Source organism: Mytilus trossulus, chromosome 10, assembly GCF_036588685.1.
Source record: "Mytilus trossulus isolate FHL-02 chromosome 10, PNRI_Mtr1.1.1.hap1, whole genome shotgun sequence".
Taxonomy (NCBI): domain Eukaryota; kingdom Metazoa; phylum Mollusca; class Bivalvia; order Mytilida; family Mytilidae; genus Mytilus; species Mytilus trossulus.
The window spans coordinates 1,380,267-1,397,696 of record NC_086382.1 but is presented as its reverse complement, the minus strand read 5'-3'; the positions used below and the strand labels follow the sequence as shown (position 1 = coordinate 1,397,696).

The 17,430-nt window shown below is 32.2% G+C and overlaps 1 protein-coding gene across 1 annotated transcript; it reads right to left on the bottom strand.

Moving 5' to 3' along the window:
* Positions 1-3,053: 3,053 nt before the first annotated feature.
* On the bottom strand, positions 3,054-16,555 carry LOC134686486 (uncharacterized). Its single transcript, XM_063546151.1, has 7 exons — positions 16,545-16,555; positions 8,514-8,600; positions 7,893-7,990; positions 7,132-7,306; positions 5,692-5,793; positions 5,262-5,488; positions 3,054-4,806 (listed from the first exon to the last, which is right to left on the bottom strand). Exons 1-7 carry the CDS (start codon positions 16,553-16,555, stop codon positions 4,688-4,690), a joined length of 819 nt encoding a protein of 272 aa, XP_063402221.1. The 3' UTR covers positions 3,054-4,687.
* Positions 16,556-17,430: the final 875 nt, after the last annotated feature.

The following is a 17,430-nucleotide window of genomic DNA, read 5'->3' as shown; positions in this document are numbered from 1 at the left end:
TGTTAATATTGGATTTGGTAACCTCTGGTCACCTTATGCAGATTTCAGATTTGGTTATCTCTGGTAATAAGCATTTACAAACAACTAGTTGATGTTTTTCATATCATTTGTAGAAAGTTTGAGACAATCAAAGGAAGAGAGAAAAGAAGAAGATCAGGTATGATATACATTACGGGTTCAACAAAATTATAGAATATTATCACATTAAGTTTGATATATCGATAAAACTTTACACACTGAACATTATCTTTAACGATCATCTTCAAACAAATCTAAGAAAAATCCTTGACCTTGCAAATATTGCCAAGAGCATGGACAGTTGATAGTTTATTCAATTTCTACTTATCCTCATTAAATACTTTTGGATAAATAAAATTGAATTTACTAATACAATTATCATATGTGTATCTTCTTTTTCAGAAGTAGATGAGAGTGGTATGTATGCCATTTATTTATTGTATTAAACTTTTAATATGATGGAAACATACACAATGTTCATATAATGCTGCAACTATTTTTCTTTTTGAACTTAATAATTGCAATCGTTTCTGGTAAAATGGCCACTTAGGTTTGATTGCACAAATCATTTTTTGTTTATTGATTACCTTTCTCAAATATTTAATTTGATTACATGTGGTCATCTTAACCAGAAATGGGATTTGATAACCTCTAGTGGCCTTAGCATGCTAGAATGGGCTAACTTCTGGTCACCTTAATCATATATTTGATTTGGCGACCTCTGGTCATCTTTTGATAATATTGGATTTGGTGACCTCTGGCCACCTTATGTTAAAATTGGATTTGGTTACCTCTGGTCACCTTAATCATATATTAGGTTTGGTGACCTCTGGTCACCTTATGTTAATATTGGATTTGGTTATCTCTGGTCACCTTATGTTGATATTGGATTTGGTGACCTCTGGTTATATTGGATTCGGTTATCTCTGGTCACCTAATGTTAATATTAGATTTGGTTACCTCTGGTCACCTCATGTTAATATAAGATTTGGTGACCTCTGGTCACCTTATGTTGATATTGGATTTGGTTACCTCTGGTCACCTTATGCAGATTTCAGATTTGGTTATCTCTGGTTATAAACATTTACATACAACTAGTTGATGTTTTTCATATCATTTGTAGAACGTTTGAGACAATCAAAGAAAGGGAAAAAAGAAGAAGAACAGGTTTAATATACATTATGCATGTTATGGGTTCAACAAGAATATAGAATATTATTACATTAAGTTTAATATGCCTATAAAACTTTACACAATGCACATTATCTTTCATGATCATCTACAAACAAATCTACGAAAAATCCTTGACCTTGCAAACATTGCCAAGATCATGGACAGTTGATAATTCAGTAAAATAATACTGATCCTCATAAGATACTTTTGGATAAATAAAATTGAATTTACTAATCCATTTCTCATATATTTATCTTCTTTTTTCAGAAGTCCTCAGAAAATGTAGATGAGAGTGGTATGTATGCATTTAATTTATTGTGTCAAATCTTTAATATGACGGAAACATACACTATGCTTATATAATGCTGCAAATATAATTCCTTTTTATCTTAAATCTTACAATCGTTTCTGGTAAAATGGCCACTTAGGCTTGATTGAAATTTTTTTTTTTTTTTTCTGATTACCTAACATAAATATTTAATTTGATTACATCTAAATCAGAAACGGGATTAGTTAACCTGTGGTGGCCTTAACATGCTAGAATTGGGTAACATCTGATCACATTATTTATATATTGAATTTGGTGACATCTGGCCACTTTATGTTATTAGATTTGGTGACCTCTGGCCGCCTTATGTTAATATTGGATTTGGCTACCTCTGGTCACCTTATGCTGATTTCAGATTTGGTTACCTCTGGTCATCAAAACATAAGTCATGTAATGTTTTTATCATTTGTAGGAAATGTTAGACAATCGAAGAGAAGGAAAAAAGAACAAGAACAGGTTTGATACCCACTACTGGTTCAGCGAGACTATATTTTATTTTATATTAGTGAATACATTTGATTCTAAAAGGAAACAGTTTATGCTGGTTAAAATATATAAATTGGTGATCTCGTGTTTTTTAAAAAGCATTCATAGAGTAGTAGGTAAGGAATGGTGAATGGGTCGAAAGGAACAATCAAACTGAAATTTGGAGAACAAACTGACAAAAAAGCTGGGCAAAAAAATAAAAAAAAGATTGAAATTCAAATTGCAATCATTATAATTCAATATAGAAAAAATAAAACTGAGCAACATAAACCCCTCCAAACCCAGGGTGGTCTCATGTTATCTAGAATGGTAAGCAGATCCAGCTCATTATGTGGTGACCATAATATTGTTCATGCTTGAGTCTAGGATCCCTTGGTATATTACTGTATCATTATAAATTATATGTCTTCTGTGAATCATATACTTGTCACTTTGCCAATCTGTAAGTTGTAAGAACTTTCATAAAGGCGCTTAATGTGTCTTATTACATATATTTTTTTAGCTTAACTGCAAGAAAAGATCACAACTGTATTTCACTTCATTTTCAGGTGATGTTGACTATCAAGTTAAATACTTTAACCGAGGCTCTTGTCGATAAAGAATCAACCAAAAAGGCTGTATGCCGAAAAATGAAACGGACATCTGCTCCAAAAAAGGGTGACATTGAAAAAGCTAAGTAAGTGTTTGAGGGGAATTCAATTGTTCAGATTTTACGAACATTGGATCTATAATGGCAACAAAAGCAATCGTCTTCTTGACATCTTTATTACATACTAAGAGTATGGAATAAAATACACAATAGAAAATGCAAACAACTAGATTAACATGAAATATTTAAAACATACATTTTCCAAATACCATGATCATTATGTATTCATCTTCTAAACAATCAATTATACACTGAGTATTCTCATCTATTCAATTAATTGCTTATCTTTTTCAATAATTATTCTAGACTAAATTTGAAACAAAATTCAGATCATAAATTCATAATCAAGTCTATAGTTCTATCGATCTTTTTGCACTCGAGGTCTACAAATGTATATATAGAAAATGAACAATTGTGTTAATTGCGAATGGAAATGTGTAGTTATCATTTTAATATACAGAGAAATGACACATCATAAGTGATTTTAAAAAACATGATTCAAACACAAACATACTACCAGCTGTTCAAAAATAGATTTTGTGGACACGGGGAATATGCCAAAGAGACAACAACCTGACCAAAACGTAAAAACAACTCAAGGTTGTGCAAGTTTTATATTTCTCTGTGTACTAAATAATAAACTTATCAAAGCAAACTGACATGCAATCAATCATTTTAAAATTAATAGCATCGTTAGAATACTAACTATAAAATCATATACAATCTACTTCTTAATAGTCATAAACTTGAAACAATCCACACTACATTTTTTATCGGAAAGCTAGGTAGAACAATTGACTTATAATTATTGATGTACAAATCACTAATTAATTTGGCCTTACAATTCGACTTGGTCCTATGTTTTATTGTTGATATGTATAACATTGCTATTCTCATTTATTTTTCAACGGTTTAACATGCTCTAATTTATTGTAGCTAGGAAACATTTGAAATTATTGAATACAATTTGTGTTATTAATGACATAAATTAAGCATTATAGTACCAACATATTAAAACATTTTAAAAAGAATATTTAAGTCAATTAAATAAATTCTTGTAAAGTCTTTTCTTTGTTTAGTTTAAATGATTCTTATTAAAACTAGAAGAATTAAAATAGTGTCATTATATAAAATAATGTAGGTAAAGAAATGTCCTGTAATAATAAAATAGCTGTCTTAACTTATATTTGCAGAGAAATCTTTTTTACTTAAAACATATTTGATCATTTGCTTAAATCAAATTAACTACTTGAGACAGACAGACCTAGTCCAATGTATTAATTAGCCAATTTATCTGCTTGACAAAATCTTCATTAGGAATATGTATTTGTTATATTAAATTATATACATTTGGTAACATCAGTATCTTTGCAAAACATATCAAGAGCAAACTGTATATGTCCTACTTTTAAAGCCTTTATGCACCAATGTAACATATAAAATTTTTGAATGAATATCATGAAGAAGCAGTTTTTCTAAATCAGTATAATATTTCATTTTTTTTTTCATTGAAATGGTTTACGAATGGATCCTTTCTTTCTGTGGGTCGATTTGAAATTGCCATCATCATTAACTTTTCGCCCCCATTTTTTTCAGAACACATTTTCGGCTTACTGAATAGTCAGTTTTTGAACTTTTGAAATTTCTGCTTGAAAACAGCGGTTATTGCTTCCGCTTTCTTGTTATTTTCGAAAAGTTGGTTGTCTTACAAATATGTAATGCCGTTGTGATTACTTGTAAAATAGTCTCCGTTTTTTCACGTCAATTGTCAGGAAATTTTCATTGTTTACATATATATTGATTTCTTTTAATAGCCTGGTCGGTTGTTTCTTTGTCTTCCTGTAATTGTTGTCTTGTTTCATCAATTGAGGTAGACACTATGTCAGGTGATGAAACTACCATTTTTTGCTACCATCACACAAACATAATGTATACCATGGCTATTGGCAAAACATGTACATTTAAATGAGGTCAAATTAACAACTGATACATTTCCCAATCTGGACAAAACATCTACCTGGTTGTTATCTCTGTCATAAAAAATATTGTTCTGCATAAAATACATCCATTGCTTCTGATCTGCGCCCTACAATAAGGTCGGTGTTCCTTTTAGAAGCAATCAATTCAGCTAAATGAACATGCTTACACATTCCTAAAAAATAGTAGAGAATGGAACATAAATAACTGCATTGTACCTTTATGGTTTACTTTCAATTGTACAAACTTTAAACAAAACCACTAATGAACATTCAGTAAAGATTTACTTAAATTCGATCGCATTGTTTTAGAAAAGTTGAAGAGTCAAATGATTATTTGCACTTGTATAACCTAATGACGGTTATTAACGCCTTGTAGGAAGACAAAAACAATCAAAACCGATGAGACTCTAAACCCAAAAGACATTTACAACAACAGTAAAAAAATAAAATAATAAACAACACGAATTCCACTAAAAACCTGAAGTAAAATTATGTGCTCCAGAAGGCTAAGCATTTGCGGGACCATATACGGCACCCGAAATTTATAATCTTGATTTCAACAATTCATACTTAATGGTGTACTTTTAAACATTGTTAAACTGACTTAAGATAATAAAAAATAACTTACCTTTTGTTGTTGCAGCGGGACAATTGCACACTACATTGACAATGTCCACATTATAAATCGTCCCAAATGCTGTATGTGATGGAACAGTGCATTCTGTGGATGAAGTCCATTGCACCGTTTGTTCAAGTTCTGCCTTGATCATATTCTCTACTGTCAATTTACTTTTGTCTTCCCTTTGTCCTCCCATATTTTTCAGGCGACCAATCTTTGCGAGTTCATCTAGATAGCTAAAATTACGATGTTTTTTTTTTATTTGAAAACATAAATCAAAGATCTATTAATAAATTATTTCTTAAAAAATTGAATTCACAGTATTTAATATTGAATGTAATTGCATCTTTAATTGAAATTATCTTTCTTATTTCAGACGATTCAAGTGAACGATAAGAAGAACAGGATCCCGGATTATGACAAATTTAAACTTACTTACTCATAAAACATAGTTACGTTTCCATGGAGTAGGATTATTAAGTCCTCTACTCGGCTATTGGCATACCCACCAAGGAAATGGTATTTCATGCCCAGGAAAAACCTGAAAATGACAAAATGTTAATGACTTTGAATTTATGAGTTATGTTTGAATGAACAAATAGAAAGTACATAAACTTTTAATGTGTATACATTTGAATGTTATAAGTAGCATTATATTTTATGTTTTAATGTTTTCATACACATCAGGTTTTGCTAGACTATATTTTTCATTTTGTCTGCTTTTATGTAATTATCGACTTGCATTGACGATTATGATATTTGTATTAAATTTGCATAGCCCTATCATGAAAGACCGACAATAATCTCTCCGTATAGTTAAAAAATTGTATAGTTTATATCATTTTAAATCTTTGGTTACCCACGAAGAAGTGGGATTTAGACAAAGTGTAACCCTTTTTTATACTTCAGGTCTTAAAACAGAGACAGTTCAGAAAATATATCCCCAAAATAAAATATAGTTAGTTACTATTATCAAATAGATAATAATTAGATGATTCTTCAAATTTCGATCTTGTAATATATAAGGTGTAAAGTAATAAAATGTATAAATAACCTTTCAACTAAGTTATTTGTATCTTGATCTTAATGAAAAAATGTCTTCCATAGTTGGCCAATCGACTTCCCCACTTGTCAGTACACCAGTTGTCTAACAAGTTGTCTGTTATTTGTTTGGAAGGCATCTTCTCTTGAAACATTTGAACTTTTTGAGAAAAGTCTTATTGTTAATGAAAAATTATATTGACACATTTCTTTTGAGTATAGAAACAGAATTTATAGATTAAACACGCATGTACTCATAAGCATTGTACATTTATAGGTAAGATCTTTAAATCGCATCAAGCAAATCTTTGTCAGTACTTTTAAATTATTTTACTGATATAATTCAATAGATATGCATTGCTATATGTTTTAGTGTGTTCTTTGTATCTTTTATCAACCAAAATTGATGTTTGTTTGTTAATTTCATTAGTCCATGAGATAAATATTGTTATGCAAAATTATTTATCTAATATTCTTTGCCACAATTCAACTGAAATTTTTGTTGACCTTAATTGTATTAATTTTGATATGCAGGAAAAAATATTTCTTTAGATGAATCTTTCATAGCATTGTCTAATGGTCAATTGTCAAATAACTATCACTGCAAGACTATGTAAATTATGTCATAGTTTAACCTGTTATTTTTACAGACAAATTAATTAAAAGATATAATTGAATAACCTTTCTTTTTTTTTATCTTTTATATCCATATCAGATTTGGTCTTGACTCCAAATGTAAGATGTAACTTATTGTAAACAAATAATAAGACGAAAGTGAAAAGTGGTAATAAGCAATGATATTGAATTTGAATTATTGTCAACTTTGATACCCACAAACCTTGGACAGAAATTAAATCCATGATTTTCAGCCGTAGTCTTCAGAGTTCTCAGAACTATTTTGACAACTTCGCCAGTATCATCTGACGAGATACAGTACGAAATAGGAGTGCCCCGGTCTTGCTGTTCATCTCTTGCAACAAGAGCATAGAATAAATAACCATAGGCAGTTAATCCTTTAAAAACAAACAAAAAATATGTTGTAAGTTTATTGTCTCACAGTTCAATTTCTTTTAAACGTATCAATATTTTAAATTGAAAATTCCATGAGTATATATAAGTATTTATCTTACCTCCTATGCATTTCTAGGAATATGATTGGTTAAAAGCGACCTCGTGGAGACCGTGTATATTCAATATTAGGTAAGTAGGGAGGCGGGGCTTATTTCAATACACGGTTAGTTGTGGATTAACGACTTGGGCACTGTTTGAGTATTTAAACCTATTAAAGTTCTGTTTAATATTGTTGATATTAAGGTTGTTGATAATAAATATTTATCGTTTACGTTAGTTGTTTAGTGCAGACCAATTGAAGAAGGTTCTTAAAATTGAACACTTAAACACTTTAATACAGAAATAAGAAGATGTGTTATGATAGCAAATAAGACAACTTTAGTCTAAATTTAACAAATAAAGATAGTCGGTCAGATAAATTCGTTACATAGTGTGCTAGTGACCTAATATGATATATACAGGGTAAGTAAATTTCATATGGGGTTCGAGCTTTATTAGGTCACTAACACACTATGTAACTAATAATACCTTTATATGTAGCATCTAAAAATACCACATTTTCTGCTAGTTTCATCATTTTTTTTTGTGCTTCATTCTGGTAAATAATTACTAATGGCTGTACTCCCCTACAATGTAAATGTTACATATTTATAAATGTCCATAAGTATGAGTATGAATTACATATTTTATGTTGGATTCATGTTCATTTAATGGAAGAGAAGACGACAAACTAGCTACACTGTACTCATATTAAATAACCTCAATTAAAACTGAAAAGACAAAAATGTAAACTCTTTTGACAAAATATCAAAATATATGACCTGTGAACAAGTGTAGCACTAAACACAATCAAAGGGATAAAAAACGATAATACAAAGCATCTGTTATAAGAAGTCAGATATACGTGCAGTCTACAGAAAACTCGTCCGTACAGCTCTCATTGAATCATTTTACGGACAAAAACATACACGAAATTGGACAGACGAGTACTATAAAAAAAATATGTCATTTGAACATAAGGCAATCCAGTCATGTCTGAAGAACAAAACAGGGTATCAATCAGTAATTTCTGAATTACTCTTTATCTGCTTTATGCTTATATCAGTCATTAAAATTTACAAAAGTACATTATCATATAGGAATAATTACTCTTTCAATTCTTGGTAGAAAATTATCTGTTCCTTCGGTATTTGTGTGCATAGCTCTGGTTCAGCTACAGCATCATTCTGGTGAATTCTAAAACAAATGAGGAAATATAAAATTTAACCAACTTTTATAGATATATCATAGATCAATTCCAGTACTGACATGTTCAGAACCAATGTCAACAGTACATCTGTATAATTTGACCAGAAAACACCAAAATTCATTTACTGTGTGAAATGTTGCGGGAAGTGTTAACCAAATTTAACATCTGTATAGTGTGATACGAGATAACCGATTCCAATGAAGATTCATTAATTATGAATTGTGACCAGAGGTTACCAAAACCAATATTTTTGAACGGTGACCGGGGGTTACTAAAATTAATATCTGTGCATGTCGACCAAAGGTAATCCCATTCAAAATCTGTAAAGGGTGACCAGAGGTAACTTAAGTTAATATATGTATACGATGCCCGAAGGTAATCTCATTCAATAATATGAAAGGGTTACCCAATTCGGTATCTGTGTAGGGGGACCGGAGGAAAACATATAAACATATTTAATATCTGTGTAAGGTGACCAGAGGTAACCACTTTCAATATCTTTTAAGTTGACCAAAAATATTCATTATTTATGAATTGTAACCATAAGTAACATAAGCCAATTTATTGTAGGATGACCAAAGGTAACCATTTCAATATATGTGTAGGATGACCAGAGGTAACCATAGCCAATATCTGTGTGGGTGACCAGAGGTTACCATGTTTAAAATATATGTAGGGTGACCAGAGGTAACCATAGTCAATATCTGTTTAGGGTGACCAAAGGTAACCATAGTCAATATCCTTAAGGGTGACCAAAGATAACCATATGGTAACCATTTTCAATATATGTGTAGGATGACCAGAGGTAACCATAGCCAATATCTGTGTGGGTGACCAGAGGTTACCATGTTTAAAATATATGTAGGGTGACCATAGGTAACCTTATTCAATATCTGTGTAGGGTGACCAGAGGTAACACTATTCATAAATTTGGTAGGGTGACCAAAGGTCACCATAGTCAATATATGTGTAGGGTGATCACAGGTAACCATATTCAATATCTTTGTAGGGTGACAAGAGCTACATGTAACCACATTCAACATCTTGGTAGTGTGACAAGAGATTACCAAGTTAAACATCTAAGTAGGGTTAATAAAGGTACATAAATTCAATATTTATGCATGTTGTCTAAAGAAAAATATTTTTTTATCTGTGTATGGTGATCCGAGGTGATCCAAAAAAGCCAATTGCTATATATATTTGTTGACAATGGCAACATAATTAAATATATGTGTACAGCGACCAGAAGTTACTATATTAATTATAAAAGTAGCACAAAAAATGTGAATCGAGATAACCAATGCTAATTAAAAAATCTGTGTAGGGTGACGAGAAGTAACAATATGCAATATCGTTGTAGGATGACTAGAAGTAGCGTTATTCAATATCTGTGTAGGGTGACCAGAAGTAACCATATTCAAAATTTTGGTAGGGTGACCAGAGGTCACCATATTCAATATATGTGTAGGGTGACCACAGGTAACCATATTCAATATCTTTGTAGGGTGACAAGAGCTAACCACATTCAACATCTTGGTAGTGTGACCAGAGATTTCCAAATTAAACATCTAAGTCGGGTTAATAAAGGTACATAAATTCAATATTTATGCATGTTGTCTAAAGAAAAATATATTTCAATCTGTGTATGGTGATCCGAGGTAACCACATTCCAAAAAAGCCAATTGCTGTATATATTTGTTGACAATGGCAACATAATTAAATATATGTGTACAGCGACCAGAAGTTACTATATTAATTATAAAAGTAGCGCAAAAAGTGTGAATCGGGATAACCGATGCTAACCAAATTCATTTTTTGTGAATTGTAATCTTAGGTAACATAAGCCAATTTATTGAAGGTTGACCAAAGGTAACCATTTTCAATATCTTTGTAGGATGACCAAAGGTAACCATAGCCAATATATGTGTGGGTGACCAGAGGTAACCATTTTCAAAATATGTGAAGGGTGACCAGAGGTAACATAGTTAATATATGTGTAGGGTGACCAGAGGTAACCACATTCAATATCTTTTTAGGTGACCAAAGATAACCATATGCAATATCTTTGTAAGGTGACTAGAGGTAACCTCATTCAATATATGTGTAGGGTTACCAGAGGTAGCCATATTCAAAATTTTGGATGGGTGACTAGAGGTCACCATATTCAATATCTTTGTAGGGTGACCAGCGGTAACCCTATTCAATATCTCTGTAGGGTGACCATAGTCAATATATGTATAAGATGACCAGAGTAAGCACATTCGATATATGTAATGGTTTACCAGAGGTTACCTTTTTCAATATTTGTGTAGGTTGATCAGAGGTTACAACGTTCAATATATGAGTAGGGTGACCGAAGTTTACAAAATTAAATATTTAAGTAGGCTAAATATAGGTAACCAAATTCAATATTTATGCACGGTGACTAGAGGTAACCAAATTTTATATTTGTGTATGATAAGAGATAACCACATTCAAAATATGTGAAGGGTGACCAGAGGTAACCCCATTCAGTATATGTGTAGGGTCACTTGAGGTATTTAAAGTTTATATATGTATAGATTGACCAGAGGTCACCAAATTCAATATTTTAGTGAAACATGTATACTTAATTATATAAAAACTCTTCCACAGTCATCAGTACACTTTCATTATTACCGGACTTACGAAAGAACTCACACAATGGGAGCGTTCAAGGCATCTAACCTCACTCACATGATTAAGAAGATTCCTGTTGTTCCTTACTTTCTTTTAATGTTGTTGTAAATGTCTTTTGGTATATCTGTTTACTCCTTGGTTTTGATTGTGTTTGTCTTAGAAGAGTGACCAGAGATTACCAAAATCAAGACTTATTTTAGATGATAAGCGGTAATAAAAGCAAGTATATACGTTTTCTAACCGAACGTAACTCAATTAAATAAGTTGAAAGGTGTCCAGATATTTATAATCGTGATCATTATCTATGAAGGATGGCAAATTTATAACTAATTCAAAAATCTGTGTAGGATGACGAGAGGTTTCCATATTCAATATATGTGTAGGGTGACCAGAAGTAACAATATGCAATATCTTTGTAGGATGACTAGAGGTAGCTTTATTCAATATGTGTGTAGGGTGACAAGAAGTAACCATATTCAAAATTTTGGTAGGGTGACCAGAGGTCACCATATTCAACATCATTGTAGGGTGACAAGGGTTTACCATATTCAACATCTTGGTAGCGAGACCATAGATTACCAAATTAAACATCTAATTAGGGTTATTAAAGGTAACTAAATTCAATAGTAATGCATAGTGTCTAAAGATAAAAAAATGAATACATGTGTAGGGTGACCAGAGGTCACCACAATTAAATATGTAAAAGGTGACAAGATGTAACAAAATTCAATATCTGTGAAGGCTTGCCGGGTTGACCAGAAGTTACCAAATTCAATATCTTATAATATTTAAGAGAATTTAATACATGTGTTGGGTGACCACAGATTACCAAATTCAATATATATGTAGGGTGACCAGAGGTCACCAGAGTTAATTATGTAGAACGAAATTCAATATCTGTGAAGGGTTGTCGGGGTGACCAGAGGTAACCAATGGCAGTTTTAAAAAAGGTGCCTGAGTGCGAGGTATACTATCTTTTTAGTTATATGCCATGAGAGTGCAATATAGGCCATTAGGTTATTTTTTTTTCAAAAAAATAAGCCATGTCTCTGGCTTTAAGATATTAATAGAGTAAAAGGTGAATCTTCTTTGCATTTTCAATTGTTTCTTTTGAGTGAATCATCATGATTATTGACTTATTGTGTATTTTCTTTACTTTTTTTTTTTATCTCTTTCAACAGTATCCTTTGAAAAATGGTTATTCCGGAACTTTGCATTAAGCTAAAATCCGTATAGTATAGCAGCAATTATAAACTGTGTATCCCCTTAGTAACGTACTTTCACTTTAAACCGGAAATCATGTACTATTTTTTGTCGCGTATAGACTCAATTTTAACCGTTGCTGTTCAGGTGACCAGTGGGCACCGTTCAGCGTAACTATTATCCTTGTGCAGGTCACATTCATGAAAGGGAAGGGGATACGACGTAAGGACCATATCCGATATCATTTGTGAAACGGTTATTCCATAACAGCCAACCAACTCGTGATGGCGTCCGTAAAATTTACGAAGGGATGATTTCAACTTCACCATTTGGAACTCTTGGTGTAAAACTTCCTTGTGAGTAGCAACCCTCTATCAAGAAAATCATGATAGGAAATGCAAGCACGGGAATATCGTATCAATTGGGAGATATATAAATGTTTCTCGATTCAAGTCTAACGAAATATTAGATATATATAATATAAGACGGGGTATTTCTATTAGAATATCTATCAGCATAACCAATATCTGGGATACTAATTTTGTCTTCGCGACGTACATTGGTGTAATTATAAGAACCATTGTCTTACTTTTTGAATCTTTGGTGAAGACTAAGGCCGTGTTCACACCAAACGCCGTGTAGAGTAAACATGTTTACAATTCGTGTAGTGTAGTGTACACTAGTTTCACATTACATTTGTTCACATCTATACACCTTGTTTAGCTACCTGTACATAAGATTGGTTCCCACTTGTAAACTATATGTCATTTAAATGTTCATTACGAAGAACTGAATTCAAAATTTGAGGACAATTTTTCTAGCGGTAAGGGAACAACCATTTGACTTCAAAAGGGGGTGGGTGGGAATGGAAATATTCCGATCCCCAATTTGATTAAAAAAAAAATGGTCATACAGATAATAAAAAAAAAATATTCTGAATCAAGAGTTTCTCCATACATCATGGTGTTAAATATTGAAAAAAAAGTATTTGATCACCAGCATCGAAAAAAAAAGAAAAAAACGTACGAGCGAAAAAAAATCTGACTCCGATAAAAAATTATCCCCCCCCCCCCGGCCCCATTTTTTTTAAGTTAAGTGGTTGCTACTTTATGAAAGCCGTTTTTATAATTTGCAGTAGTTTGAATATACTAGAGATATCTCGATTACGCATTCGAAAACGTTAGCTTCAGCAGCGTGCTTACGGCCGAAAAAAAGGATTGAGATAATAGGGATCACTACATATTTATCTTTTCTGTTCTTTTCAAATGGTATTTCTTCTCCAAGGAGTATTTGGTAAAGGAATAGGGTAACGTTTTTTTTTTAATTTATTTTAAGTGTTATTTAACGGATTAGAGATACTAGACAAACATATTATTTACCTCACACTTTTTTAGTAATGAATTTATACGTGAATCGTTGTTTGAGTAAAGACCAGTGGCGAATATTTCTGTGTACGTCAAGTTGATTCGGGAAGACCTTTTCAAATGAATTAGGCAGCAACAATTTACTTCATTTTTTTGTGGAGGGGGAGGGGGAGCGGAGGTAGGGGACGTGGGCTATTGATTTTTTTTCTGGACAAATTTTGGTGACTAGTCGAAATCAATTTTAGCATTATATACATGTATAGTAGCAGCTGAGGGTGAAACAAACAATGTTTTTTTCAGGGCAAAAAACTGGAAACATTTTTTGTTTCCAAAACAAAATCCATAGCTCACCTCCCCACCCCTTGCCTTTATGTTTTAAACTCAACTATAATAGCCCCCCCCTCCCCGAAAATCAATTGGTTGCTGCCTTATGGGTTCGCCAATGATGCTGCTTTGAGTCTTGATCAGGGGTTAATAAAGTACGTTAATTTTTTTAAACAAAAAAAACTCTGTAAAATTTAGACAACAATTTTTTTTTTTTAAATATTCTAATTATCAAAAATATCAATTTTACTCAAAAATAGTTTCATCCTTAAATATATACAAGGTAAAACTAATGTCTTAAATGCCTAGTTTTGTGTACACTTAACCTACACAAGGCCTACATTGACTATCGACTGTGTGTAGATAAAACATGATTTAAACTACATGTAAAGATTGAGTTTTATCAATGGGAATGCAATTGTGTTTAGTTTATGTGTGAGTTACACTAACACAACACCGAATTTAGGTCAATGTGAACACCGCCTAAGAAGCTAAGGGAGCTACCATTTGATTTTTATTGGGGGGCTAGGATGAAAAATTTTGTCCTGCTTTTTTTTTTAGTTGTAATCTCTGTCCTTCCTTTTTATTTTTTACTCTATTCGGTCCTGCCTTTTTTTTACCTAAATTGTCATCCTGCCTTTTTTTTTTACCAAGTTGCTCATCCTGCCTTTTTTTTTCTTTCTCAAAACTCCTGTCCTGCCTATTTTTTTCAAATTTTAATTAAATAATTTTAATAAAACGGGAATATTTGGTACTGTTCTGGAAATACCTCTGTTAAAGTTGGATTACGCAGTTCTGGAGAATTCGGCCCTGTTTGGTGTAACTTATTAAAATAATCTTGTTCTTAGCCATCAATACAGCTTTTGAAAGTATTTATACTGCTTTTAAATCTAATCATTTTATGTCCTTCACATGAGAAGACTTTGTAATGAGCTCGCAACCATGTTCTGCAATTTCGTTGATCAAAGTCAACTTTTAGCTCCTGTGATGACATTCCTTTGAATATATTTTTTTCTATGTGTCAACCATTTCAAGGTATAAGAAGCTTATGTGTAGATGATGGATAATCTGCCTAATGTGTAATCTGCGAATGGCCCACTGAACCATGAAAATGAGGTCAAGGTCATTTGATACCAGTTGGACATGTACAACTTACATCAAGAAATTGACATTGAGGGTCGGTTGAAGACAAAACTTTACGACAAAAGAGATGATTTCAGCTTTCCAATTGTGAACTTTACATTTCTAAGTAGTAACATGCCAGCAGCACCTGCATACGGGGTATATATCTCCCAATTGATACGATATTCCCGTGCTTGCATTTCCTATCATGATTTTCTTGATAGAGGGTTACTGCTCACAAGGAAGCTATTAAACCAAGAGTTCCAAATGGTGAAGTTGAAATCATCCCTTCGTAAATTTTACGGACGCCGTCACGAGTTGGTTGGCCGTTATGGAATAACCGTTTCACAAATGATATCGGATATGTTCCTTACGTCGTAACTACAATCCCTTCCCTTTCATGAATTTGACCTACCGAATTAGACTATTTACCGGAATTGTAATCACATAAGCAACACGACGGGTGCCGCATGTGGAGCAGGATCTGCTTACCCTTCCGGAGCACCTGAGATCACCCCTAGTTTTTGGTGGGGTTCGTGTTGTTTATTCTTTAGTTTTCTATGTTGTGTCATGTGTACTATAGTTTTTCTGTTTGTCTTTTTCATTTTTAGCCATGGCGTTGTCAGTTTGTTTTAGATTTATGAGTTTGACTGTCCCTTTAGTATCTTTCGTCCCTCTTTTACAATCCTTCCATACACCAAATATAGTAGACCTATAGAGAACTGTCTGTCACTGAAACATCAAAATGAGGTCAAGGACAATGATCATGTGACAAGACTGAAACTCCATAACATAAGGCATCTATAAACAAAGTATGAAACATTCTGCAGGTCTTCCATCTTCTAAAATAATCAAGAAGTTAGCTAACCCCACAGGTGCCACCAGATCATTATCCCTACATCAAGCTTTCTACAACCATTCAAAGTCACAGACTTGAAAAAAATGTTGTGGTTGTATAAAAATAAATGTCATACATTGTACAAAGCAAAGCTTTTGTCACTTTGAGATCTGTTTTATTTCTCATAAAAATAATAAACATCTAAAACATTCCAGCATTCCAAATACATAGCACCAAGCTGCCACTTAAAATTATGGCTAATATATTTACATCATCAACATTCATGAACATATTGAGTACCAATAAAAGTTATATTACATTTTATACAAGTATTAATTATGCAGCATGTAGACTATTTCCTGTTACATTTTCATGATTATAATGTTGTTAAGTTTATTCATATTTTGATACTATTTTCTTACTTGTCATACATTTGTAAGTATATAAAAAAAAAGACAGAAATTCATGATTTGTACAAGATTATTTATATTGTTCAATATAAAACTGATATAAACATTCTTTACAAAAAGGTTTTTAACAATAATTCTATAAACAAATATTCTGTTGTCTAACTGTTTATAATGAATGATTTTATAATACATCTGTACATGTAATTCTTTAAAAGACCTTCTGATACACAAACTTAATTATAAAGGCTAATTATTTTATATCTATATGAAAACTGGTTTGCAAGAGCATAACTAAGCAAATTAAATTAGGATTTCTGATGAAGTTTGTCAAATAGAGTTATCTTAAAGCTATTCTAAGATTCATGTGACAAGATGTAGGTGAAGTTCCAGGAAGAAACCCTGAAAGTTTGCTTTAGTTCAGTGTGGCAAAACACATGTTTATTGGCACAAAAGAGGAGGTGCTTAACGGGGCACCAGCTACGAGATGTATAAAATTTAAAGTATGATTTGTTTTTGTTCAATCAATGATAAAAGAGAAATAGTGAAATAATAATTCTCTTTAAGCAGCCAAAATGGTTCAATTTTGTCAAATTATGCTAAATAATATTGATAATGTTTTATTCACTTGCAAGTGAAAAAGTCGACCTCATTAAATCCGTATTCATGTGAACTTCAATTTAACCCCTTAACTAGAGATGGGCAACACATTGCTTTGAACGTGTACTGTTTATTTAACCCTCTTGCTGCCGACCATTTTTCAATGTTGCATTTCATATGCCGGAAAATACAATAGCTCGACGTCTGTGACGTAACATGCCAAACAACGACGTCATTCGATATATGACGTCACGAAATAATGACCGTTACATTCTGGACCAATTGGAGAAAACATAACACT